This window comes from Pseudopipra pipra, chromosome 27, assembly GCF_036250125.1.
Source record: "Pseudopipra pipra isolate bDixPip1 chromosome 27, bDixPip1.hap1, whole genome shotgun sequence".
In the NCBI taxonomy this organism is placed as follows: domain Eukaryota; kingdom Metazoa; phylum Chordata; class Aves; order Passeriformes; family Pipridae; genus Pseudopipra; species Pseudopipra pipra.
In genome coordinates, this window is record NC_087575.1 from 5098769 (window position 1) to 5122694 (window position 23926).

General features: G+C 61.4%; 2 protein-coding genes across 3 annotated transcripts in view; one reads left to right on the forward strand and one right to left on the reverse strand.

Annotated features, from left to right (window-relative positions):
• The first annotated feature begins 1040 nt into the window (after positions 1-1040).
• GADD45B (growth arrest and DNA damage inducible beta) lies at positions 1041-3001 on the forward strand. Its single transcript, XM_064637591.1, has 4 exons — positions 1041-1228; positions 1335-1436; positions 1895-2114; positions 2244-3001. The coding sequence occupies exons 1-4, from the start codon at positions 1191-1193 to the stop codon at positions 2355-2357; spliced, it is 474 nt and encodes a 157-aa protein (XP_064493661.1). The 5' UTR covers positions 1041-1190; the 3' UTR covers positions 2358-3001.
• A 4077-nt stretch (positions 3002-7078) lies between these two features.
• Positions 7079-23926, reverse strand: part of GNG7 (G protein subunit gamma 7) — a 55682-nt gene continuing 38834 nt past the window's right edge. For both annotated transcript variants that reach the window (XM_064637372.1, XM_064637371.1), the window contains 2 exons: positions 13073-13191; positions 7079-11101 (listed from right to left, as the gene is read on the reverse strand). In XM_064637372.1, the coding sequence (XP_064493442.1) occupies positions 10976-11101; positions 13073-13153 (207 nt within the window). In that variant the 5' untranslated portion in view covers positions 13154-13191 and the 3' untranslated portion in view covers positions 7079-10975. The remainder of the gene's footprint in view (positions 11102-13072; positions 13192-23926) is intronic.

Genomic DNA, 23926 nt, shown 5'->3' on the forward strand with positions numbered 1-23926 from the left:
GCGCCTGGGAGGCGGCGGGTGCGCGAGCAGCAGGGAGCGCGTCCCCGAGAGCGCGTCCCCGCGGTCCCGGCCGTGTCCCCGGCAGGTGGCGGCCGCCGCCCGCCCCGCAGCCCGGAGGTCCCCGCGTGTCCCCGTTTCCCCCGGTTCTGAGCGCACCGACCTCCCCCTGCCCCCGCCGCAGGTCCCGGTGCGCGGACAGAGCCGCCCCCGCGCCCCCGGTGCGCGAATTGCCGCCCCCCCGCTGCAGCCCCCGCTCAAGCGACAGACCCCCGGTGCAGCCCCCGGTGCACGGACCGACCCCCCGGTGCAGCCCCCGGTGCACGGACCGACCCCCCGGTGCAGCCCCCGGTGCACGGACCGAACCCCTGGTGCATGGACCCACCGCCGGTGTAGCTCCCGGTGCACGGAGCGACCCCCCGGTGCACGGAGCGACCCCCCGGTGCACGGACCCACCGCCGGTGTAGCTCCCGGTGCACGGACCCCCGACCCACGCACAGAGCCCCCCTGCAGCCCCCGCTCCCACGGACGCGACCCCCCGGTGCAGCCCCTGGTCAACGAACCGGACCTCCCGCTGCAGCCCCCGGTCGACGCGCAGACCCCCCCGTGCAGCCCCCGACCCACGGACCCATCCCGATCCCGATCCCGATCCCGATCCCGTCCTCCCAGACCCCCCCCCGCTGCACGGGCGCGACCCCCCGGTGCAGCCCCCGCTCAACGAGCCCAACCCCGGCGCAGTGACCGATCCCCGGAGGCGGATCCCGACCCCCGGACGGACCCCCGGGGCCGATCCCCCCCTTTTCCCCCCCCCGTTCCCCCGTTCCCGGTTTTGGGGGGGGGCAGTTTCAGGGCGCGGGTTTCCCCCCGCGACCCCCCCGCGCCTCGTCCCCACGTGGGACCCGCCGGCGGCGGCCAATCAGCGCCGGGCCCGCGGGCGGCCTCGCGCCGCGCCAGCCAATGTCTGCCGCGGGGGCGCCGCGCGCGGCCCCGCCCCCGGCAGAAACCTATAAAAAGCGGGTCCGGGGGAGCCGGAGCCTCAGAGCGATCGCGCCGAGAGAGCGACTGGAGCTGAGCTGGAATCGCGATAGAGCCGCGATATCTCCTCGATACCTCACCGATACCTCCGCGATAGCCGCTCTTGGGATTATTGCTCTTGGAATTTGCCTTCTCTCGCTTGGGATTACAATTGCACCATGACCCTGGAGGAGCTGGTGCCTTGCGATAGCAGCAAGTAAGTCGCGGGAAGCTCGGGGGTTTTTGGGGGGTGTATGTGCGGGGGGGGGGGTCTGTCGTTGTCGCCGCCGGCGCTCACGGGCTCTGTCGTTCCTCCGCGACAGGATGCAGGCGGTGAGCGAGGCGGTGGAGCGGGTGCTGGTGGCGGCGCAGCGGCAGGACCGGCTCACGGTCGGGGTCTACGAGTCCGCCAAGCTCATGAATGTGTGAGTATCGCGACACGGCTCTGTCGGGGGGGTCTGTCGGGGGGGTCCGGGCAGCACCAGCGCGGTTCGCGTGGTGGGGGTCCGTCCTGGAGCGGTTAGTGCAGGGCTGGTTCTTGCCAGGGGGGTTGTAGGGGGTGTGGGGGGTAGAGACAGGACTCCGGGCTGCATTTTGGGGGGTCTGTCCCCCACAGCTCAGTGCGACAGGGAGGTGACACGGGGGGGTGACAGCTCCGGGAGGGAGTTACACACGGGAGACCCCCGAGGACATGGGGGGCGACAGTTCCTGGGAGGTTACACGCAGTGAGATGACCCCGGTGGCGCAGGGGGTGACAGTTTTGGAGTTGGGGGGTTGCACACAGTGAGGTGACCCCAGTGACACGGGGGGGGGTGACAGCGGCGGGGGTGAGGGGTTGCACCATCCACAGCCGTCCTGACCCCCCCCCCCGTGCCCCTCCCAGGGACCCCGACAGCGTCGTGCTGTGCGTTCTGGCCACCGACGAGGAGGACGAAGGCGACATCGCCCTGCAGATCCACTTCACCCTCATCCAGGCGTTCTGCTGCGACAACGACATCCACATCCTGCGCGTGTCCGGGATGCAGCGCCTCGCCGCCATCCTGGGCGGGGGCGAGCCCGAGCCGGGGGCCGAGCCGCGGGACCTGCACTGCCTCCTGGTCACGGTGAGCGAGGGCAGCGTGATGTGCCCGTGACGCGCCCGTGACCGCGCCAGGGGCCGGGGAGGGTGACGGGGCTCGGGGGCCACGTGTGGGGCGCCGGCGGCACTAACCTCGTGCTCCTCGCTCCCCCAGAACCCGCACACGGACGCCTGGAAGGGCCAGGGGCTGGCGGAGGTGGCGAGTTACTGCGCCGAGAGCCGCGACAGGAACCAGTGGGTGCCCTACGTGTGTCTGCAGGAGCGCTGAGCCCTTCCCGGCCCCTTCCCGGCCTGGACCTGAAGGATCGAAAAAAAAAAACCCTTAAAAAAAAAAAAAGCCGACATAAACCAGCAGGATAAAAAAAGAAGGAGAAAACAGAGCCAGTTCCAACCCACAAACCCAAGAACCCACCGATTTTATTTTTCTTTTTGACCGGAGAGCAGAAGGAGGAGGAGGAGGAGGAGGAGGAAGGGGAGCGCGGCCGAAGCGGTGGGAATGGAGGGGGAGCCGTGCCGAGCCTGGATGGACACTGGCCAGGGCCTGGAGGGACACTGGCTGGAGCCCAGAGGGACAGTGGCCAGAGCTGCCGGCTGAGGAGTTGTGCTGGCCCAGGGGCCGGAGCTGGGGACCCCCAGAGCCCGGGGGGGTGACCCCAGAGCTGGAGACTGTCAGGATTTTTGGCAGCTGGGACCCGATGGAGGCGAGGACTTGCAGAGGGGTGGAGTTTTTTTGTTGCGAAAACTTGCTTTTTTTTCCAAGGAATTACCGACGTCTGCACAAGATGGACCTGCACACCCCCCCCGGGGGTGCTGCTTTTGCACTTGGAGACCCTTGAGCTGAACCTTTTCCAGAGTTTATTCTTATACTGAGCGAGGAACTTAAATTTATTTGCAATAAAATATCTGAAGTCACCGGTGTTTGCTCTTCCTCTGCTCTCCCGGAGCTGTTCCCGCGGGGAGTGGGATGGGCCGCTCCTGGGTGGGTTTTGGGGTGGGCTCCAGCCCCCACCTCCCCCCGGGGCTCTGCACGCTGTGGGGGGCCTGGGGGGGTCCTTTAGTGCAGGGCTGGGGGTTCCCACCCACGTGTGGCCTCCCCGCACTGGCTGCTGGGGAAGGAGAAATTCCCACCCCACCCTTCTCTGGAAAAGGGTCTTTCCAGGAAAAACACCCCCGGGTTGCCCTTAGCTCCGTGGGAAACTGAGGCACGGCCCCCCTGCTGTGGGTGGGGGCAGGCCCGGGGTGATGGGATGGGGCTTCCCCCCACCCCCACAGAACCCACGGCCCCCCCGAGGCTGCAGGAACCGGGACCAGCCACCCCCGGGGGGAGGAGAGCCTGGGAAACCCCCCCACGCCCCCAGCCCTTCCCACGGCCGAGCTGTGGGAATTCCCTCCCACCCCTGGGCAGGGGCACCTGGGCTCTCCCTCAGAGTCCCCCGGGGGCTGGATTTGGGGACAGGGAGGGGGGGCTGAGAACCCAAAGGCCGGGGGGAAACTGAGGCAGCGACTGTGGTGGGGTGTGGGGACCCCCAGGCCCCCTCCTGGAGGCAGAACCCCCCTGGCTGGGCACAGGCTGTGCTCAGGTGTGGGCAGTGTCACACAGGGCCGGGAGCTGTGCCAGGACCATCCTGCCCAGCTGGACACTCTGTCCGGCCGGGCAGGGACACAGTGACCGTCCAGCCTGGCTGGGACACCGTGGCCATGCCAGGGTGTCCTGTGGCTTGGGGACGTGCCCTGTGCCCTCCTTTGGGGCTGTGACCGCAGGGGGGGCACAGGGGGGGCACAGAGGGAACATGTGACAGCCCCGAGTGAGGCCACACAGCCCCCCCACCGTGGGTACCCCCTCCGATGTATCCTGGGGGTCCCAGGGGACAAGGTGGAGGCAACACCCTCTGAGTGGCCCAGACTGTGACCCCCCCACTGCAGCCGAGGGGGGGACACACAGCAAAGACCCCCCGGCCTGGGCCCCCCCCGGGTCTGCCCAGACACTCCTGACACGAGCTGGGAGGTCTCAGCTGGGAGCCGGGGGGGGGGCCATGGGGGCACGGCGATCCCTGGGATCACCTGGGAAAACCCAAGGGAAAGGGCCCGAGGGCGGCTGAGGCTCCCGAAACTCGTTTCACTGATGAGACAGCGGGTCACGGGGCCATTCCTGTCCCCGGTGTCACCGCGGGCCACTCGTGTGACGAGCGCGTCAGGCCGGGTGCGTCACGGGGGCGGGGGGGGGGACAGACCCCCCAGCCCCTCCCCGCAGCCCCCCCAGGCCGGGCAGGACACCCACGGTGCAGCCCCGACCGCAGCCCACCCGGGAGCGCACCCGGAGCCGCCCCCGCCGGGCCGGGTCACGCACATCCCACCCGCCCACAGCGCCCCTGCCCCCCCCGGGGGCACAGGGACCACCTGGACCCCCCCAAACGCCACCGCGGTGCAACCCCAGGGGCCCGGGGACCCCCAGAACCCCCCCCCCATGGACCCCAGAGAAACCCCCGTGGACCCCCCAGCAAGAGGGGGGCAACGGGACCCCCACCCCGTGCAGCCACATCTCGCCCCTCCCGGCCCCCAGAGAGGGTTCCTCGGCCCCCCAAACTCCCCCCCCCGCAGTCTGCCCTGACTCACGCGGTCCCAGCCGGGCGTGGGGGCGGTGGGATCCCGACTGGACACTGATCCACACTTTCCACCCATCCAGAGCCGATCCAGACACCTGGGGGAAGGGGGGCGTCTGCGGGGGTCTGGGGGGGTCCCTGATTCACGTACGGTCAGATATCCCCCACCCCCACCCCCTGCCAGCCTCCCAGCACGGGGGAGAGGAATCCCAGGGATGGGAATGGGGGTCCTGGACTGGTTCGAGCTTGGCTGGAGAGATCCCAGACACCCCCCAGCCCCATAATTCCCCTCCCAGCACCGTGCCCTGCTTTAACACCGGGGGATAATTAAACCCTGGGTGACAAGTAGATAATTAACAAATAATTAGGGGGTCTCATCCAGCCCTGGGGTTGCAGGATGAGTGTCGGGCAAGAGAGACCCCCCAAAAGCCTGACATAGAGAGGGGAGTGTTTGGGGGTGCAGGGGGGGACGGGGGGTCCCGGCCCCCCAAATGAGCCCCCGGGGGTGAATCCGGACTCCCCCAGTGTCACCAGGACCCCTCGCGCGGAGGTGGGAGGGGTGAAAATGGGGGGGTTTGGGCTGGGGAGGGGGGCACTGAGCCCCTTCCTGGCTCTGGGGCGGCTGCAGCCAGACAGGGCAGGGCCGGATCCCGCTCTGGAGCCGCTGATTTACGAGTCTGGGCTGGGTGGCTCCGGCGGCTCCTGGCCCCGGCCCCGGGCTCTGCCTCCACCCAGGGACAGACAGACACCGGGGACCGGGAAATGGGGGGGGCATCGCCCTCCAACCCCCCCGGGACCTCCCCCCGGCAGCTCTGCCCATCCCGAGATCCACGGCCTGTGGAAATTCGGGCTGTGCTGCACGTGGGGAAACTGAGGCGCGGAGCTGCCCCCCCATCCCCCCCCCATCCCCCAGTGATGCTCGGGGGGGGGGCGGGTTCCGGAGCGGGAAGTGTCACCCCGTGACGTCACGGCCGTGGCCCCATCGCGTCACGGGTGTCCCCGTGGTGGGGAGGGAACGTCGTGGGATCCCCCCGCGGTGGGAGATTCGGAGCCCCCCGTGTCCCTGCGGCCCTGGGGGGGGTCCCTGGGATGGGGGGGGACACCCCGGGGGTCGTGCAGTGCTGAGGGGGGACCCCCCTGCGCCTTCGTCCCCCCTCCCCGTGCCACCCGGGCTCTGCCAACCGCGGTGGCACCGCCGGGACCCGCGGCCGTCCCTGGGCCACCCGGGGCCGTCGGGTGCCAGGGGCTCCGAGGGCAGGGAGTTAATTAGAGCGGCGGGGATTTAATTAGAGCCGCAGCCGGGCTAAAAATAGCCCGGCGGAGGCGGGCGGGTTATTTTTAGCCGCTCCCAGCCCGGTGCCACCCGGCCGGTGTCGCTCCGCGTTGGCACAAGGTCTGGTGGCACCGCCGCCCCGTGCCAGCTCCGGCGCTCGGAAGCGCCTTCCCGGGAGAGGAGCCGCTCCCGGCGCGTCCTGGAGGTTTAATCTGGGGGGAATTTGGGCAGGGACTCCTTCCCTGTCCCCCGCTGGTTGTGGGACACTGGCCCGGGGCCTCCGTCCTGCTGTTTGTCCCCCCGCCCAGCCCGTTGTTTGTCCCTCTCCCTGTCACCTGTCCCAGTGTCCATCCCGCCGCCCATCCCGCCCTTCCCAGGCGCGTTTCTGCCAGACACCGACCCAGCCCAGCGATTCCCGGCACGCGGCTCCAGCCCGGCCGGAGCAGCAGCAGCAGCAGCAGCAGCACATTCCTGCAGGACTCGCTCCAAGCCTCTCCCGGAGCCCCGGCCTGGATCCCGCTGCCTTCCAGGAAAGCGGCTCCCTGGGAGCACGTTGGTCCCGGAACCTGGAGCTGCTGGGAAGTGGAGCAGGAAGCCGGGGCAGGCCGAGAGCCTCTTTTCTCCGAAAAGGGAAGGAACGTTGCTCCGGGTTTCGTTTCCTGCGGCTCCATGGCCTGGGAAGGCTCCGGTGCCTTCCAGGAAGCGGGAGATGCCCAATGGCTCCTGTGCTGCTTGGGATGGGCAGGAGCCACCAGGGATGGGGGGAGCAGCTCCCAAGGGTGGGAGAAGGGGATCCCTGAGGGGCTGCGATCCCTGAGGGGCTGCAATTCCTGGTGGTCCGTGATCCCTGAGGGTCCACGTAAGGAACTGGCATCCCTGGTCCCAGCTGAGCACCCAGGGATGGGGAGGGGAGCACCAGGGAGGTGGGAGCAGCTCCCAAGGGTGGGAGAAAGGGATCCCCAAGGGGAGGGGAAGGGGATCCCCGAGGGGTTTCAGTCCTTGAGGGGCTGTGATCCCAGAGGGCCCCCGTATCCCCGAGGATCCGGAATTCCCAATCCCACCCGATTCCTCCCCCCCCGCCCCCCGTGCCGGGCGCAGGACAGGCCGGAGAGGAAATCTGGCAAAATGCAAAGTGAGCCTTTTTATTGTGTTATCCATTCACTTCGGAACAACGATTCCACGAAATATTAAACACTGTGCGAGGTCGGGCTATGGCACACGAGAGAGGAAAACAAACCCGGGAACTGCAGACGGATGAGGAGCCTACGGCACAGACAGCGACCACGTCCTAAGGACAGTCTGTACAAACCTGGATTGGCGTTTGGCAACGAGACCAGAGTTTGGCAAATAATAATAATAATAATAATAATAATAATAATAATAATAATAATTATAAGGATAGACCCGAGAGAAGGAGAGGAGGAGCGCGGAGGGTCCCATGAGGCCCTCCAATAAATGAGTTATTGGGGTTTTGTTAAATAAAGGCGACTTTTTAAGCACTTGGAAACAAGGGGGGATTTGGGAGCATCCAGAGGCTCCGGACCACACCAGGCTCGGGGTGCCCGGGAGTCTCCCGGCTCCGTCCCCCGGGACAGGGAGGGCAGGACAAAGAGGAGGGAGGAAAAATTAAATAGAAGCAATGTTTCCCTCTCCCTTTTCTCTCCCAGTTTTCTATTTTTGGCACCGGCTTTCACCACATGCCATAAAGAAAGGCTGGACAGATCTGGGCATGTGGTTACCTCCAAAAAAAGGCCTTTGTGGAGCCCGGGGCTCCGGCTCCTCCCGCTCTCCCCTCGCCCTTTGCAGCACTTAAAAAGTCCTGAAAAGTCTTTTTTTTTTGTGTGTGTGTGTGGTTTGTTTTTTTTTTTTTCTTCCTTTTTCCCTTTTTTTCTTTTTTTTTTTTTTTTTTTTTAAATTTATTTGGCAAATGCACTAACAAAGTACAAGCGACTACTGGAATCTGCACTTCTATTTATGCCATACAAAAAACACCTACAGGATGAGCACGGATTTACTCGGACGAGGATAGAATTCCAAAAAAAAAAAAAAAAAAGCCAACAAAAAAAAAAAAGAAAAAAAAAAAAAAAAGAAAAAAAAAATTCAAAATCAAGGATTTTTTTCCACCAAAACGAGTCACCCACGGAGCCCCAGCACCGATGGCAGCTCCCACCCCCCGGCTCCGGCGGGACCCTCGGCACATTCCGGAGTCCCCACGCCAAGGAGCCCCCAGCCCTGTCCCCAGGCTCCCGTGGGAGATGCTCCACGGCCTTTCTCCCACCTCCCTGCCCCTGCTCCCTGCCCCTTCTCCCACCTCCTCGCCCCTTTTCCCACCTTGCCCCTTCTCCCTGCCCCTTTTCCCGGCTCCTTTTCCCTTCTCCCTGCCCCTTTTCCCGGCTCTTTGCCCCTTCTCCCAGCTCCTGGCTCCTTCCCTTCTCCCTGCCCCGTTTTCCCAGCTCCAACATGGCTCGGGCAGGACCCCGGGGTGGTGGAAGGACAAGAGGGGGGAGGCAGAGTGCCCCCAAAATGCTGGACCGTGCTGTGCCCGGCTGGGTTTGCCGGCCCAGCATCCCAAAGGATTCGCTGGCCCAGCATCCCACAGGGTTTGCCGAGGATCCCGCAGTGGGGGCCGGGAGGGGCGGGATGCTGGAGCCCCTGAGGATGCCGGGGGGGTCCGGCAGCCCCTGCCCGGGTGGCGGAGGAGGAGGAAGAGGAGGAGGAGGGGGAATTCCCGGCTCCGCTCCCGCTCCGTGCCCGCGGCCCGGGATAGCACCATGCTCTGGTCTCTAACACAGAGGAAGAATCAGCGATCTGGAGTAGAAAAATAAGGCTGGAACTGTACGAGATTAAGGACAGAGGGAATTCCCTCCTGGAGAAGGGAAAGCCCGGCTGTGGCTGAGCCCAGGCTGGACTCGGAGTGTCCGTTCCCTCCCGGCGGGCGGGAGCTTGGAGTTGTTTTGGATTTAGGACAGAACTCACCAAGAAGGGGGCACAGAGGGAAATATCCCCCTTTTCCCTGCTCTGCTCCCTCACACCGGGAGGGGGTGACATCCAAGGGGTCACCTGTGCCCTGGAATGCCGGGTCAGGAGCCCAGGACACAGTGGGGGGACACGGGAGCTTTTCCCAGATCCCGGGAAAGCCGCGGGCGCTCACGGGGGGTTCTGTTAGTGTTAAAAACGTGGGATTTTCCCGATTCTGTTTAAAAGGCAAGTGATGGCAGACTGAAAACAAGGAATGGCGAGATTCCTGCAACCAAGGAATGGAAAGGGAGCAGCTCTGCCCATCCCAGCCCCCCGGGATCCCGGGAGGAATCCCCTTCCCTGGGTACCAGCCACGATCTGCTCCTCTCCCTGTCTCTGAGCCCCACTCCGGCAGCTCCCGGTGCCTCGGGAGCCAGTGCCAGCCCTGGGAATTCCATCCCAGTGTCCTGCCTGCACCAGTGACTCCCACCAGCAGCCCCAGTTTGGGCTGCAGGGATTCTCCCTCCAACGACAGCACGGGGGGGGATCAGCCGAGTCCAGGGGTCTCCTCCAGCCCCCCTTTCCCATGGGAAGTGCTCCCAGTCCCATGAAGGGATTCGCCCCCTGTGGTTCCCATCCCAGTGGAGGCTCTGGTGTTTCAAACCAAATCCAAAGCTTTGGGGGAAGGGGGAAACTCCCAGGATTTCACACCAGGTGTGGTTGGTCGGTTGGTTTGGTGTTTTCCTTCTCTTCCCAAAACCAACACCCGTGTTCAGGATAACTGGGAATGGCCACAAACGGTGCCTCTGCCTACGGTGGGAGGCTGGACTTGATGGTCCCAGATTCCAACCTAATTCTGGGATTCTGGGAGCGTTGGCCACGTTCCAAGGAGCTGCTGAGCCCCAGGATCTGCCCTGTGGACACGGGTCGGGTTTGGCAATCCCAGGATCCGTCCCCTTCCCGACAGATCCAGAGGCTGGGGAGCTCCATGGCACTTCCCTGAGCTCCAGGCTCTCTCCCCAGCACACTCCCAGCTCCGTGGCAGGAAGGCTCTCCCGCTCCCCCTCTTCCTGCCCCGTGCTGGGTTATCCCAGTGGGAACACGGTGCTCCCTGTCAAATCCCAGTCCGAGATTCCCAAGGGATGGGAACTGAACTGTGTCTTCTCCTCACCCTCATCTCCCCTAAACCTCACCGACCCCCTCCCCCTGAGCCTCATTCCCTGGGTTCCCTGGAAAGAATTCCACTCGCTGGGAAAGTTGCCGGTTTTCGTGTTTTGGGCTGAAACTCCCCAAAAGGCCCATTTTCCCAGATTCTGGATGCCCACCTGGAAGGTCCTTCCTCCCCCCCCAGGAGCAGCCAGGGGGGCTGGTCCCGGCCTCCCCCATCCCTGGGGCTCCCTGACATTCCTCCCGGGATCTGTTCCCCCCCGGGGCCATTCCCTGCTCCGAGCAGAGCCCTGGGATGCAGGGAAGGGCCCCCCCCCCCTCCCTCCAGCCATTCCCAACAGGGATTTTTCCAGCTGTTTTTTGTTGTTGTTGTTGTTTGTTTGTTTCTTTCTTTTTTTTTTTTTTGGTACTAATTTTCTACAAAATCTCTCCCACCCGGGGCCCCTCCTCGTTCCCTTCTCCAGAAACGAGAGCAAATTCCTGCTGATTGGAGACTTAACTGGATCGGAGCACCCGGAGCTCCGGCCTCACGTCCCACTGGGAACACCACGACCCCCCCACTGCCTCCTCCCAAATTCCAATACCCCTGTTAAAATCCTCCCCCCCTCCCTCCACCCCGGTTTATTCCGAATCCCGATTTAAATTCCGACCCCTCTCCACGTGCAGCCCGTGCCCGGGAACGGACACCCTTCCCTAAAAACCGCTCCCCAATTATTATCTCCGTGTAATTGGTTGTTCTGTGGTGTGGTTTGGGTTTGGTTGGGTTTTTTTTGGGAATTTAAGTTCTGTTTGAAGCCAACATTTAGAGTTTACCCCCGGGCGCAGGTGCAGGTGCTGGAGCTGGGTCTCAGTGGCTGGAGCAGGATGCCCTTCCGGAGGGACCCGGAGCTATAGGATGGTACAGGGCTTTTTGTCCTTAAAGGGGTTCTCGGAAGCGGGGACTCCAACCAGCAGCGGGTCGTTCCGGGCATGCTGCTCGCAGTAGTTCATGAGCTCAGAAGAGGCTTTCGAGACCTGGAACGTTGGGGAAAAAGGCAGGAGGTGAGCGGGGACATTCCCAGCTCCAGAGAGGGAGCTGACACCCGGCTGCTCCTCACGGAAAACTACGGAGATGGGCAGAGAGAAACAGGGGAACTGGACGTGGAAATGGAGTGTTTTTATGGCACAACTGAAGGGATGAGTGTGGGGAGATCACCCTGGCTGAGAGAGAGAGACTGAAAAGCAGGTGTTACTGCCCTTGTTTTTGAGGGATTTGGGATGAACAGGCAAGGGAAAGGCCTCTCTGAGTGCGGCCTCTGACGTTAAAAATGGAGCTGTGGAAACCCTTGGAAACTGCTCCTCCAGGCTCTGCTTGGTTGAGTTCAAAGCTGGTTTTTGGGAAGGAGGAGGGGGAGAGCCCACAGGGAGCTGCCAGAGGCTCTGGAGACCAACAGATCCTGTTTTTTGTCCAAATGACCTTCAGTCACTGGTGGGACGTGGGGCAAACACAGGACAGAGGTGGAACCAGAGCGTGTCGGGAGGCCCAGACCTGCTGCAGAGCCCTGATTTTCCTCCTCCCTGGTGCCAGAGGGGCCAGATCATTCCCAAATCCACCCCTGGCTCATCCCTCCCTTCTCCTCTCCCCTCAGTGTCCCACTGAGGCTCTCAGGGGATGTGGAGGTTTCCAGGCCACTCCAGGATCTCCTCACAGGTCCCTCCGAGCTCAGGCCAAGCCGACCTCTCCCCTCTGGGATTGGGGGTAATTAGTGTCTTAAGGGATTAACTGCTTTAAGCACAGCCTTGACCTTGCCCCTGCAGCAAGTTCTGCTCTGGGATCCCAGTGACTGTGCTGAGGGTGTTTGGAATGTTCATTCCTGGGCAGAACTTTAATGCTGAATTTTGCAAAACGCTCGGAGATTCCCCCCAAAAGCTCCTTGTGTCTGGATCTGCCTTCCCAGGAGACACCAAAGCACAGCAGGAGGGTCCCCACCCCGTGGGGTGGAAGCACAGATGGGAGGGGTTTGCCTAAAACTGCACAGAAAAGGGGTCTTATCCCACTTTTCCTCCTCACTTTGAACTTTTGGTTCCTGCTGAAACGTTTAACGACAGCACAGAACTGTAAGTTCTGAAAAACTACAAAAAAATCCTAAAAAAAACTAAAAAGGGGAGATTCAGCTGAGACACGAGGAGGAAAGTCCTCCCTGTGAGGGGGGTGAGGCACTGGAAAGGATTTCCCAGAGCTGCCCCATCCCTGGAAGGGTCCAAGGCCAGGCTGGATGGGACCTGGAGCAACCTGGGCTGGTTCTTTTTTAAACCATGAGGGTTTGTAGCTGTTTTTAGGGCCTTTCCAGGCTCCAGTCAGGCTTTTTAGGGAAGACAAGCTAAATTACAGGTCTTCCCCCAGCAGCCAGTGCTGACTCTCCCGAGGGGAAGGAGGGTGGCTCAGCTCCAGGATCCCAGACAGAGGGAGGAGGGGGGAGTGCACTTCCTGACCTTTGGAGCTGGGAGTGCTCCAAAGGCTTTGCTGGGAAAGAGCAGCAGGGCTGAGACCCCTCCTAGGAGCTCCTCCAGCTCCTGCTTCCAGACCTGTCACAGAATCCTGGAATGGTTTGGGTTGGAAGCACCTCAAAGCCCATCCAGTGCCACCCCCTGCCCTGGGCAGGGACATCTCCCACCATCCCAGGCTGCTCCAACCTGCCCTTGGACACTCCCAGGGATGGGGCAGCCACAGCTTCTCTGGGCACCCTGTGCCAGGGCCTCCCTGCCCTCCCAGGGAGGAATTCCTTCCGTATATCCAACCTGAATTCCCCCTCTTCCCGTTTGAACCCATCACTCCTTGTCCTGTCACTGCAGTTCCTGACGGAGAGTCCCCTCTGCAGCTTCCCCCAGATCCCAGAGGGAATGCTGGAGCACTGGAACGCTGCAACATCCCCTCTGGAGACGTCACAGCCCTGCTGGGAGACCCCAGAGCAGCTGCCCAGGGTCCCTCCCCGCTCCCAGGCCCACCTTGATCCTCTCGATCCCGGCCTCGATGCGGAGCTGCTCCACCAGCTTCCGGGCCTGCGCTATGTTGTTAGTTGTTGACATTCTCTGCCATCGGCTCCAGGCCCCAGCACAGGAGAATCCTGCAAAAAAACAGGGGGGAAAACTGGGGTTGGCACCGTGCAGGGGGCTGCTGGGACACCGCCCACCACCCAGGAATGCTGGGGGGGTTGGGAAGGACCTGGAAGCCCCCCCGGTTCCAGGGACACCTCCCACCTCCACCTCGGGAAGGGCCGTGCGCCGCCTCCGCCCCGACAGCCACGTGCAAAGGGCTTCCAGGAGCTCTGATGACACCAATGGAACGTTTCCTGGTTTTGCTTCCCCTTTCCCTGAAGCAGCAAAAACTTTGCCGACGAGAGCGGAAAAATAAGAACCTTTTTCCACAGAAGCGAAGCTCTGCTGGAGCCCCACCCCGAGCTGGGCACCAGGGGGGGCTCCCAGGGTCCCATGGACCCACCTGCAGCGTCCCTGGGGTGGGGTTTTGGTGTCCCTGTCACCTGGGGAGGGGCCACCTGCACATGGAGCCGTGTCTGTGGGGTGGTGTCCAACCTGCCCGTGGGATTGTGTCCAACCTCTCCATGGGATCATGTCCAACCTCTCCATGGGATTGTGTCCAACCTGCCCATGGGATCATGTCCAACCTGCCTGTGGGATCATGTCCAACCTGCCCATGGGATCATGTCCAACCTCTCCATGGGATCATGTCCAATCTGCCTGTGGGATCATGTCCAACCTGCCCGTGGGGTCGTGTCCGACCAGCCCACGGGATCGTGTCCCGCATTCCTGTGGGGCCGTGTCCCTGCATCCCCTGCTGCAGCTGGACACCCTGGCAGGAGCAGGCAGTGATTAAAACACTTCCCTTGAGATGCAGCAGCAGCATCTGAAGGAGTTTGTGCCCAGCCCCAAACAATGCAGGCCTGTCACGGGGCCGTGCAGCCGCAGCCAGGGCCGGGCACTCCGGGGCAGCTCCGGCCACGCTGGATCCCCTGGACAGGCACCATTCCCGGGTGGTTTTCTCTGTGACATCCCAGGGGGGCTCTGCAGAGGTGTCAGCACAGCCCCCTCCTCGCCCTGCCCCAGACCCCTCAGTGCCAGGGCAGAGGGTGCAGCTCCCACCTCCCGCCCAGGAGACGGTGCCGGAGGAGGAAGGAGCCAAAGCAAACACGGAGCCGGATCCAGCGGCGCTCCCGGGGCCCTCCAGCCGCCCACCACAGCCCTGCAGTGCCTGCTTTAATTAGAGGCTCCTCCAACGTCCTCCCCAGGCCCGGCAGCTTCAAAGCTGAGCCCTCCCGGGGGGAGCAGGGCGGGAGCTCCTGCCCCATCCCAAATCCTCGCAGGCTCGGGCTGTCTCGCCCGGGTTTAGACATTAAGGGAGTTTATTCCAGACCACAGGGGCACTCTCAGGGATTATCTGGCTTGGCAGCAGCGTCCAACACACGCTGAGCTCGATCCCCGAGCAGCGTTTGGAACACGGGGTGCTGTGGGATAAACAGGCAGTGCTCCATCAGCATTCCCGATCCAGCACGGGATGATCCCCTGAACCAGCGGGGTTATTGGGAAATCTCCGCCCCTCCAGCCCTGGAAGGCGTCTGTCAGGGGAGACACACGGGTGGAACCAAGTCTGGTTCTGTGGAAAACGGGAGAAGGAAGCAGGCTGGTCCCCGGGGGAAGGATCCTCCTCTCCTGCTCCAGCCTGGAGCGCTCCAAAGCAGTGCAGGAGGGATTAGGAGCAGGAAAAGCTCCGTCTCAAAGTCAAGCCCTTTCTAAGTCCGTTCTGTGAACTCAAGAGACCTTCCTGCTGCAAGCAGTTCCCCAAAACAATGTGCACCTGGGTAAGGAATTAGCAGCAGCTGGGGGAAAAAAAAAAATCCAAGCAATTCGTGTTTCCAAGTATTTCATGTTTGCAGCAGCGCAGGATCACCTGCCTGTACTTTCCCAGCTTCCTGTTTATGGAAGGAGGCTGATGAATCAGCCGAGGGAGAGTTACCTCAGGGGACTTCTGGGAGAAGCACAGCCTGTATCCCCGTCCCCATCCCTGTCCCTGCAGCATCCCGGGGAACCCAGCCTGGCTGGAGGAAGGCCAGCGTGGAGAGTCCCACTCCATGGCAGGAATTGCCAAATGAGTGTTTTTAAAGTCCTTGGCAACGGGGCAGAAGTTTTGTTCCAGCTGCTCTGCAGGTCCCCAGCACCCCAGTGGATCCCTGTCTCCCTGATCCCACAGCAGGACCTGCACTGGGCTCAGGGCACCCAGCCCTGCTCCAGGGCTGCTCCTGGTGGGATCTGCAGGGTGGCTCCTGTTCCCAGGGTGAACAATTGACCAGGCAGTCACTGGCACCCGCAGGCCATCGATCCACAGACCCAGCCTGGCTCCCCAGGGCGTCCTCGAGGTGGCAAAAGCCAAAACAAACTCTGGAGATGTCACTGGGAGCGGGACTGACCCGTGAGGTAAAGGAATTTGGAGAGCAGCACTGAGGGGGGTGTGATGTCAGCCAGGGGGACACCAGGACCGTCCTGGGTCCGGATGAAGCTCCATAGTCCCTTTGCCCACCTTGGAGAAGTCGGTGTTTGGGAAGGGAGGGGATGTGACTGGATGTGCCTGCGGCTGGGCCTGGCAGGAAGGACGGGACAGTCGGGGCACCCCGGCCTCCTGCACATCCTCCTGCCTGCCTGTGCTGGCATCTGACTGTGGAGGAATAACCCACACAGCCAGAGCTCCCTCCTGCCAGAGGGGCAAAGCCTGCGGGGTTTGGCCGGGACTCACCTCCCGCCCGCCGGCGCCGGGCCAGGGCCGAGCGTTGCCGTGACTCGGCAGAACGGCCCTGCTGAGTCACCAGCACACATCACTCAGCAAAAATAAACCCTCCTGCGCCTCTGCCAGAGCACCCTCTGCCTTCCCAGCTCAGCCAGCCTCCCCTTCTCCCCGGCAGCGTTCCTGGGCTGCCCGGAACGTTCCCATTTTCGGGAACGGCTCTCGCTGCGTTCCCACCACGTCAGCTCGTTTCTCGCTCGGTCGGAGAGGGATTCCAGGAGGGGGGAAGTCGCCAGATCCTGCAGCAATCCAGGCTGTTATCCCTGTTCCTCTGGCAGCAGAGGGATCTGGCAGATCCCAGACCAGGGCTCGGGGCCGCAGCGAGACCTCCCACCTCTGGGGTGGGATGGTGGATGGAAAATGCTGCAGCACTAAAACCACTGAGATTTAACAGGAATTCAGAGAACACGAGAGCACGGGCAGTGATGGGTCGCCCAGGAGTGTTCCAAGGTCGAGGCCAACACAAACAGCCCTGAGGGAGGTTGTGAAACCCGGACAAGGATCTTGGAGTGCAGGTCAGGGGCACAGTGGGCTCGGGAATGAGGTAAACACAACCCAAGGGACGCTCTGGCTGCAGCACAAACACCCTGGGAACACTCCTGCCTGTTTTAGGAAAAGCACTGGAAGACTGAGTCTCAGCAGTTAAGTCAAGATACATCCTGAAACAATCAGGATTTGCTGTTTTAAACTGTTTTGCACATTATGGACTAAGGGCAGGTCGGGATGCTCAGAACCACGTCCTGCACCAGCTCGGTTTGACTCCAGATCAGCCCCAAATCTCCTCTCCTGGGAGAGGAGATCACTCTCCACCACCAAACAAAAGCATTTCAAGGAACACACCGAGTCTCCTGTTCACACCACGTCCCTTCCCAGAGAAGGCTGCTCAGTGTTCCCGAGCAGGTTCCCAGGCAGTGGGAACTCCCGCACAGCCCTGACGTCAGGGCAGCACCCACTGGGGCGGCCCCTCCGCGCCTCACAGAGCCCCCCCTGTTCCCGAGAGAGCTCTCCCTGCAGCGGGGGGCTGTGAAAGGCCTCGTCTGGGCTGTTCTCCCGAGGAGAGACAGCCCGAACCCGCGCAGCCCCTGAGTCAGCCGCGTGCCGCAGCCGCGGTGACAGCGCGGTGACAGCAGCGGTGACACAGCGCGGGCTCTGACGGGCGGTGACTCAGCAGCGGCTCCGTGCAGGAGCAGCCGCCTCCTCCTGCCGAGCTCTCCGAGCATCCCTGACCTTCCCTTCCCTTCCCTGCCCTTCCTCTCCCTTCCCTCCCCTCCGCTTCCCAGCCCCGCGCCCGCGGCGCTCCCGGGATGCAGGGCTCGGTGGGATGCAGGGCTGGGCGGGATGCAGGGTTGGGCGGGATGCAGGGCTGGGCGGGATGCAGGGCTGGGCGGGATGCAGGGCTCCCAGGATGCAGGGCTCCCGGGATGCAGGGCTGGGCGGGATGCAGGGCTCCCAGGATGCAGGGCTCCCGGGATGCAGGGCTCCCGGGATGCAGGGCTCCCGGGATGCAGGGTTCAGTGGGATGCAGGGCTCCCGGGACGCAGGGCTCCCGGGATGCAGGGCTGGGCAGGATGCAGGGCTCGGGATGCAGGGCTCCCGGGATGCAGGGCTGGGCAGGATGCAGGGCTCAGTGGGATGCAGGGCTCCCGGGATGCAGGGCTCGGCGGGACCCAGGGCGGGGTGCGGGAGCCCGGCCCTGCCCCCGGCCCGGCACCGAAACGGCGGCCCCCGGCTGCCGAAACTGGCCCCGGGCCGGCGGGCCTGCCCCGGCCTGCTCTGCCCGACAGCCGCTCATCCATCCCCGCCTGGCACCGGCCCCGTTCCCTTCCAGCCGCCGCTGCCACCTTCCCGCTCCGGGAGCGGTGACGGCACGGCACAAACACGCGCTGATCCCTCCCGAGCCGGGATTCCTCCCATACTTCTCATAGCTGGGAGCCGCCACTCCTTGCAGGGCGAACAAACACCGAGCACCTGAGGAACTGCCCGAGTCACGCTGCTTTTGTCCTCCTTCCCTCCCCCCCCCCCGCTCAAAATGTGGGATCGGTGCTTGTGGATGGCCCCGTGGAAGCGCCGGGAGAGCACCCGCACCCTGGGATGAGGGAGGGATGCTCCTCGCTGGGAAGGGGTGTGGGGAGATGGTCAGGGCACGGCCACGCTCCAGGACCTTGGCCTTGATCAAACGGTGCTTTCGGCTCATTAAAGGGCAGCCCCACGCCCGCAGCATCCCGAGCTGCACGACCCCAAACCGGAGCTGCAGGAAGCCAATCCTGCCCTGGCTGCAGCCCGAGGGTACCCGAGCCCCCCCCAAAGCCCCCCCTGCTCGGAGGGAGCAGCTCCTGCCCAGGTGGGAGCCTGGATCCCCTCCTGGAGCAGGGCCAGGCACCCGAGCGGAGCCACACGGAGCGATCCCGGAGCCGGGCTGGTGCCAGGAGAGAGAGGGGGGGACAAAGGGGGAGCCTGGGACTGGTATCCCAGTGTCAATCCCTGCTTTTAGGGATGACCTCATGCTTTTAGGAACAGAGAGCGGCTGTTGGGGCCGTGGCATTTACTCCTTGTCTGGGCAGAACAAAGCTGGCTCCGTTTTCCTTTTACACTTCCTGAGCAGCAGCTCCACAGCTCAATGAGCCATTGAATTTTTCCCTGAGTGCAGCAATTTTTAATTCTCTTTTTTTTCTCTCCCCTCCTTTAAGACCCCCAGGTTTCTGTGGCGTGGGACAATGCTTGGGAGAGGAGCTTGGCCCAGGAGCCATCCCAGGGTGGGAAAACTCCTCAGGAAGGGCTGGGCTCCGCTCTGCCTCCTGCTCAGGACGGGGGGTTATCCACATTTTGGTGCTGAAAGCATCCAGCTGGGTTTTCCACACCTTCTCCTGCAGCTTGACCAGCACCAGGAGCTCTAGGACGCCAAAGTGTTTCACTTTGGGAATAAACAAGTTCCCAAAGTACCTGGGAGCTCCTCTAGATTTGCAAACTGTCCCTCCCTGGGTAAATCACAAACCTCCTTACAACAGGTCGTAACTAGGCCACGTATTTTAAGGCATTCCATGTCCCTCCTGCAGCTCCAGCCTGGCACAGACAGACCCTTTGGAGCTGCTGCCTCCAGCCCAATTTTAATAAATTAGAAGCTTGAAATCCCATCATTACCAAGAGAAACCTTCTCCTCCTCCATTTCAGGTTCACCCTGAGAACAATCTGGTTTTGGGGGTTGATTTCAGGGGAAGGTTTGCAAGCTGGCAGTTGGAAGAGAAGGATGGCATGGCTGCTTCCCACTGCTCCTGGGTATCTGCAGGGATGGAGGGGAGGGCACTTGTGTCAGGGGCAGCTCTGCCTCCAACAGGAGAGCCAACAGTTGCTGAAATTCTGCATCTCTTGAACTGCCCCAGTTTCCAACCAGCCAAGGACTCTGGAAGGAGAGAGCATCCCTAGGGATGTGCAGCTCCATTTCCTTCCCATTACAGGCCACGACTACCTGGCTGGGAGAGAGTGGAATCCTGCAGGTTCCATCTGTGGAACGTTCTGGAGCCTTTGTTCCCAGGCAGTTCCCTCCAGGGAACTCACCCCTTGTTCCAGGGAAGCCTGGAGCCCTCCAGGGAACTCACTCCCTGTTTTCTGAGCAGCCTGGAGCCCTCCAGGGAACTCACTCCCTGTTTTCTGAGCAGCCTGGAGCCCTCCAGGGAACTCACTCCCTGCTTTCTGAGCAGCCTGGAGCCCTCCAGGGAACTCACTCCCTGCTTTCTGAGCAGCCTGGAGCCCTCCAGGGAACTCACTCCCTGCTTTCTGAGCAGCCTGGAGCCCTCCAGGGAACTCACTCCCTGTCTCCTGAGCAGCCTGGAGCCCTCCAGGGAACTCACACTGCTGGATTAGCTCTGCCTGGAGTCTCCCTTCTCCCTGACTTCCCTGCCCAGGTGTGGTGCCAGCTGGGTGGGGATCTCTGGCAGCTCTGCCAGGGCAATCACACCCCGCTCCGTGCCCTGAGTCACCGGAGCACATTCCAGCCTTATTTTTAGATCACGTATTAAAAATTTTTTAAAAAAAAAGCAGCCAAGTGCAAAGGTATTTATTTCCATGAGCAAAGGTATTTCCATGGGCTGCTCCCAGGGCTGGGACACCCCTGGCACCACGGCTGGGAATGCACAGCCACAGGCACTGGCAGGGTTCCTCGGCTCCTTTGGGAGCTGTGGATGTGCCCATGGAGCACAAAACTGGCTGCAGCAGCTCCCCAGGGGGACCTGGATGCCCCTGGAAGGTCTGGAGTCACCCCTGGGCTCATCCATTCCTGTGCCCCCCAAAATCCTGCGTGGAAACCCGAACTACAGATGCACTGCTCTGTCCTGCAAGGGAATCTCCCAGCTTGGCTCCACTCTTCCAGCAGCAAATCCATGGCAAAGCACACCAAACCCCAGCAATCCCACTAAAATCCTCGTGGCTTTGCTGTTAAACTGTGACTTCCACATGGAATCATTTGGGAAGGGATAGATTTTGGGGTCCTGGAGGCCACACACTGGAATTGCCCAGTGCAATTCCAACTCAGGGTTCAGGCCTGAAAAGGGAGAGGTTCCCACTTGAGGATTCCAAGGGGTAGATTGGGAACTAAAAACAAGTCATTCCTGGCTGGACCACCATGGAGTTTGTCCTGCTCTGGGGGGGCTCCACAGCAGCTCCACTTCCACGGGAGGGGACAAAGACTGAGCAGGAAGCTGGGCCATGGCTCGGGAGGATTAAGTTGGAGAAGGAGATAAAAGAAAGGGAAGTTTAGGCTGAATATCACAAAAACTTCCTGAGAATTTCCCACTGCTCCCGAGATCTGAGCTGGGAAACACCACCAGCCTCGGTGCCCAGGGCGTCTGAAGCAGGGAGGGGAAGTTTTGCCACAGCCCAGGGATTGATTCCCATTTCAGGGAGCACACAAAGGCCCTTCCACGAGGTCCCAGGGATTCACCAGCCTCGTGTGCATGAGTTACTCCACACTGAGCTCAGCAGACCCACTGGGATCTCCAGCCTGGCATCCACCCTGCTCCAGGGGCTGAGGGGGTGGAAAGGCTGGGAAGTGACTTTGGATTTTCTAAGCAAGAGGGAGAAGCCTCTGAGCGAGGCAGCCACGCTCCTCCTCCCCCAAACCTGACACACAGGGATGCAGCAGGTCCAGATGGAGCTGGATCTGCTCCCCAGAACAGGGACAGAGCGAGGCAGAGTGACTGCCAGCCCCCCAAAATCCCATCCTGTGGGCACAGGGCGCTGTGTCCGCAGCGTCCTCAGCTGGGTGTTTCCTTCCCTGCTGCCCAATCCCAAATTTTCCAGCCCAGTTTAACACGAGCCTCCACTTTCCACCTGGGAGACCCAACCCCGGGACAGGCTGGGAATGGTAAAAGCAGATGCCAAAGGGTTTTATACGGGAAAAGGAATGAAAGAAGAGCTGAGGGCACAGGTGAGCGGAGAGAGCAGCAGAGAATTCCCCCTTGGAGCTGCCCTGGTAAAGGAACAAGTCCCTGGCACAGCAGCCTCCCAAGTCACCGTGATGCCCAGATAAAATTCCATCCTTTAAAATCATCTTATCACAGGAATAAAGCCTCTTTCCCCTTGCAAACAGCCCAAATCCTCCCGTGCCACCCAGGGATCAGGTGCATTCCCAGCCACCTCTCTGCCTGCAGCAGGAAGATTTAATTTTTATCACCCCCAGCTGATTTTGCCTCTCCCCAAAGCAGGACCACGTGTCCAGAAGGACGTTGAGTCACATGGAATTCAAGGAAGATTATGAGAAAACCCTAAAAATAAGAACTCAGGGCAAACCCTGTGAGGGGCAGCCTTTAGGAGGGTCTTTGTGTGCCAGTTAGAGCCTCTGTTGACTCCCAGATCCCGGGATTTTGTGGGGTTCCAGCGAGGGGCTGAGTGTTTACAGAGCTCTGTGTGCTGGGGAGGGACAGGGCACCGAGCCTGGGTCCAGGTTTTCATTGTGGAAAGAGTGTTTGGTGGGAATTACATCAGAACCACAGGCCACAATCCGGGCATTGTGTGGCTGGCAGGGCTCCTGGAGGTGGGGAACTGGGAATTACTGGGGGGGGGACGGAGCTGGGAGGAACCTCCCCAGCACAACGTGCCCCTCAGCCACCTTTCTGGGATTTATGGAAAAATAAAGGTTTGTTCCTGGCATTACTGCAGCCCTTACAGCTCTGTGCTTTCAGATCACACCTCAGAGCAGCTCTGAACGTCTCCAACTGCTAAACCCGACACCAGTTACCCCATTAACCCACACCAGTTACCCCATTAGCCCACACCAGTTACCCCATTAACCCACACCAGTTACCCCATTAATCCAGCACCAGTTACCCCATTAATCCAGCACCAGTTACCCCATTAACCCACACCAGTTACCCCATTAACCCACACCAGTGAGCCCTGTTTCCTTGGTTCTGCCCCTCTCCAGCCCAGTCCTGCTCGAGGTGAGGTCACCTGATGCTCAAGGACAAGCCATCCCTCCCCCAGGGACTCATCCATCTGCTCCAGCGTCACTCCCTGACTTCCAGAACAGCATCCAAGGCTGATTTATTCCCTTCCAGGCTTTTGTCTGCGCTGGATCCGAGGAGCTGGGGGTGAATTCTCCCCCTTCATCCCACTTCCTGCAGTGTCAGAAATCAAAGGGATAAGCACCACGTGTGCCCTTGAAGGCTTTGGGAATTCATCCCACCGTGGGATTAATCATCTCTCCTCCCTGTGGAGGGGGATGATTTCCTGCACCGGATCCGGTTTCATCCCCGTGTCTGCACGAGGGGAGTGTTTGCAACCATCGGGCTTGGAAAACAACAACAGAAATGGAAAAAAAACACCAGCTCGGGGTTATGGCAAAAATATTGACTTAGAAATGAAATCCCTTCTGCTGAAGGCAGGCAGATAAGGAACCCTCCCTGCAGGGCTCCTCTCCCTCGGCTCCCGCTGCCGGGAAGCGACTGACGCTGAGCAAACAAGGAAAGTGCTGACTGGCTGCGGGATGAGCCTCTGGAGCAGCCCAGAGTGTGGAGAAACCTCCGGGGAACGGGAGCCAAGAGCATTCCTGGCTCTCCCGGGTGACTTCAGAGGCTGGCACAGGGCTGGCTGCAGCTCACCTGAAGCAGCTCCAAAGAAAACACCCAGCCCTGGACGGGCACTTTGGGCTCTTCACTCCCTGTGTTCAGAGAGACCTTGGGAGACCTTTGGTTCTCCAAACCAGAGCATTCCCAGCACCTGCCTCCTGCCGAGCCTGTTGGCCACCACGGTTGGCCAAGCCAAGCACCCAACCAGTCAAAAGGGAATTGCAAACTCCTGTGCTTTTAAATCCTCTGTCCAGGTGTCTCCCAGCGCAGACAACAACCCCTCAGAGGCCTTTAAATTGCATTTCTTAGCAGAATTTTTAGCACATTTCAACTAACAGGCTTGAGACATCAACTAACATCGAGTGGCACTCGCTCTACTCCGTCAAAAACACGGAAAATCCGGTTTTCCAGGTCCCTGGATGAGACCTTCAGTGCGAGCTGCCCACGAGGAGCTTTTCCTTTGCTTTAAACCATAATTCTCACCCAGGAACAGCCCCATGGAAACCTCTTCCCTCAGTGCCTCTGCCCTGGGTCACACTGGCTTGGCCTCACAACCACAGGTTTTCTGCTGCTGGGTTTGCAAAGGTGCCTCACTCCAGCAGTGAAGAGTTCCCAAAGCTGGGGGTGAGGTCGCACCGCAAACGCTCTCGGGGGTGAGGTTGAGCCTAAAATCCTGAATTCAGCCACAGTCAGTGAAGAAATGGGATGCAGCGAGAGCCTGCAGAGGCCTCTCCATCCCTGTGAAACTCAGGTGTGGAATGTTCACCTGCTGCTTTCCCTACGGAGTCATCTGGGAGATGCCAGGCGGGCGTAAACAGCCCCGGAGTGGAGCAACAGGGTTTGCAGGGCAGGAGACCGACAGCAAAGCTCTCTGCAGACATTCTGGTGCCACCCCTGACTCAAGGCCAGCGTGCCCCGAGAAACACAGCGCCCAGACAGGCTCTTGCTAAA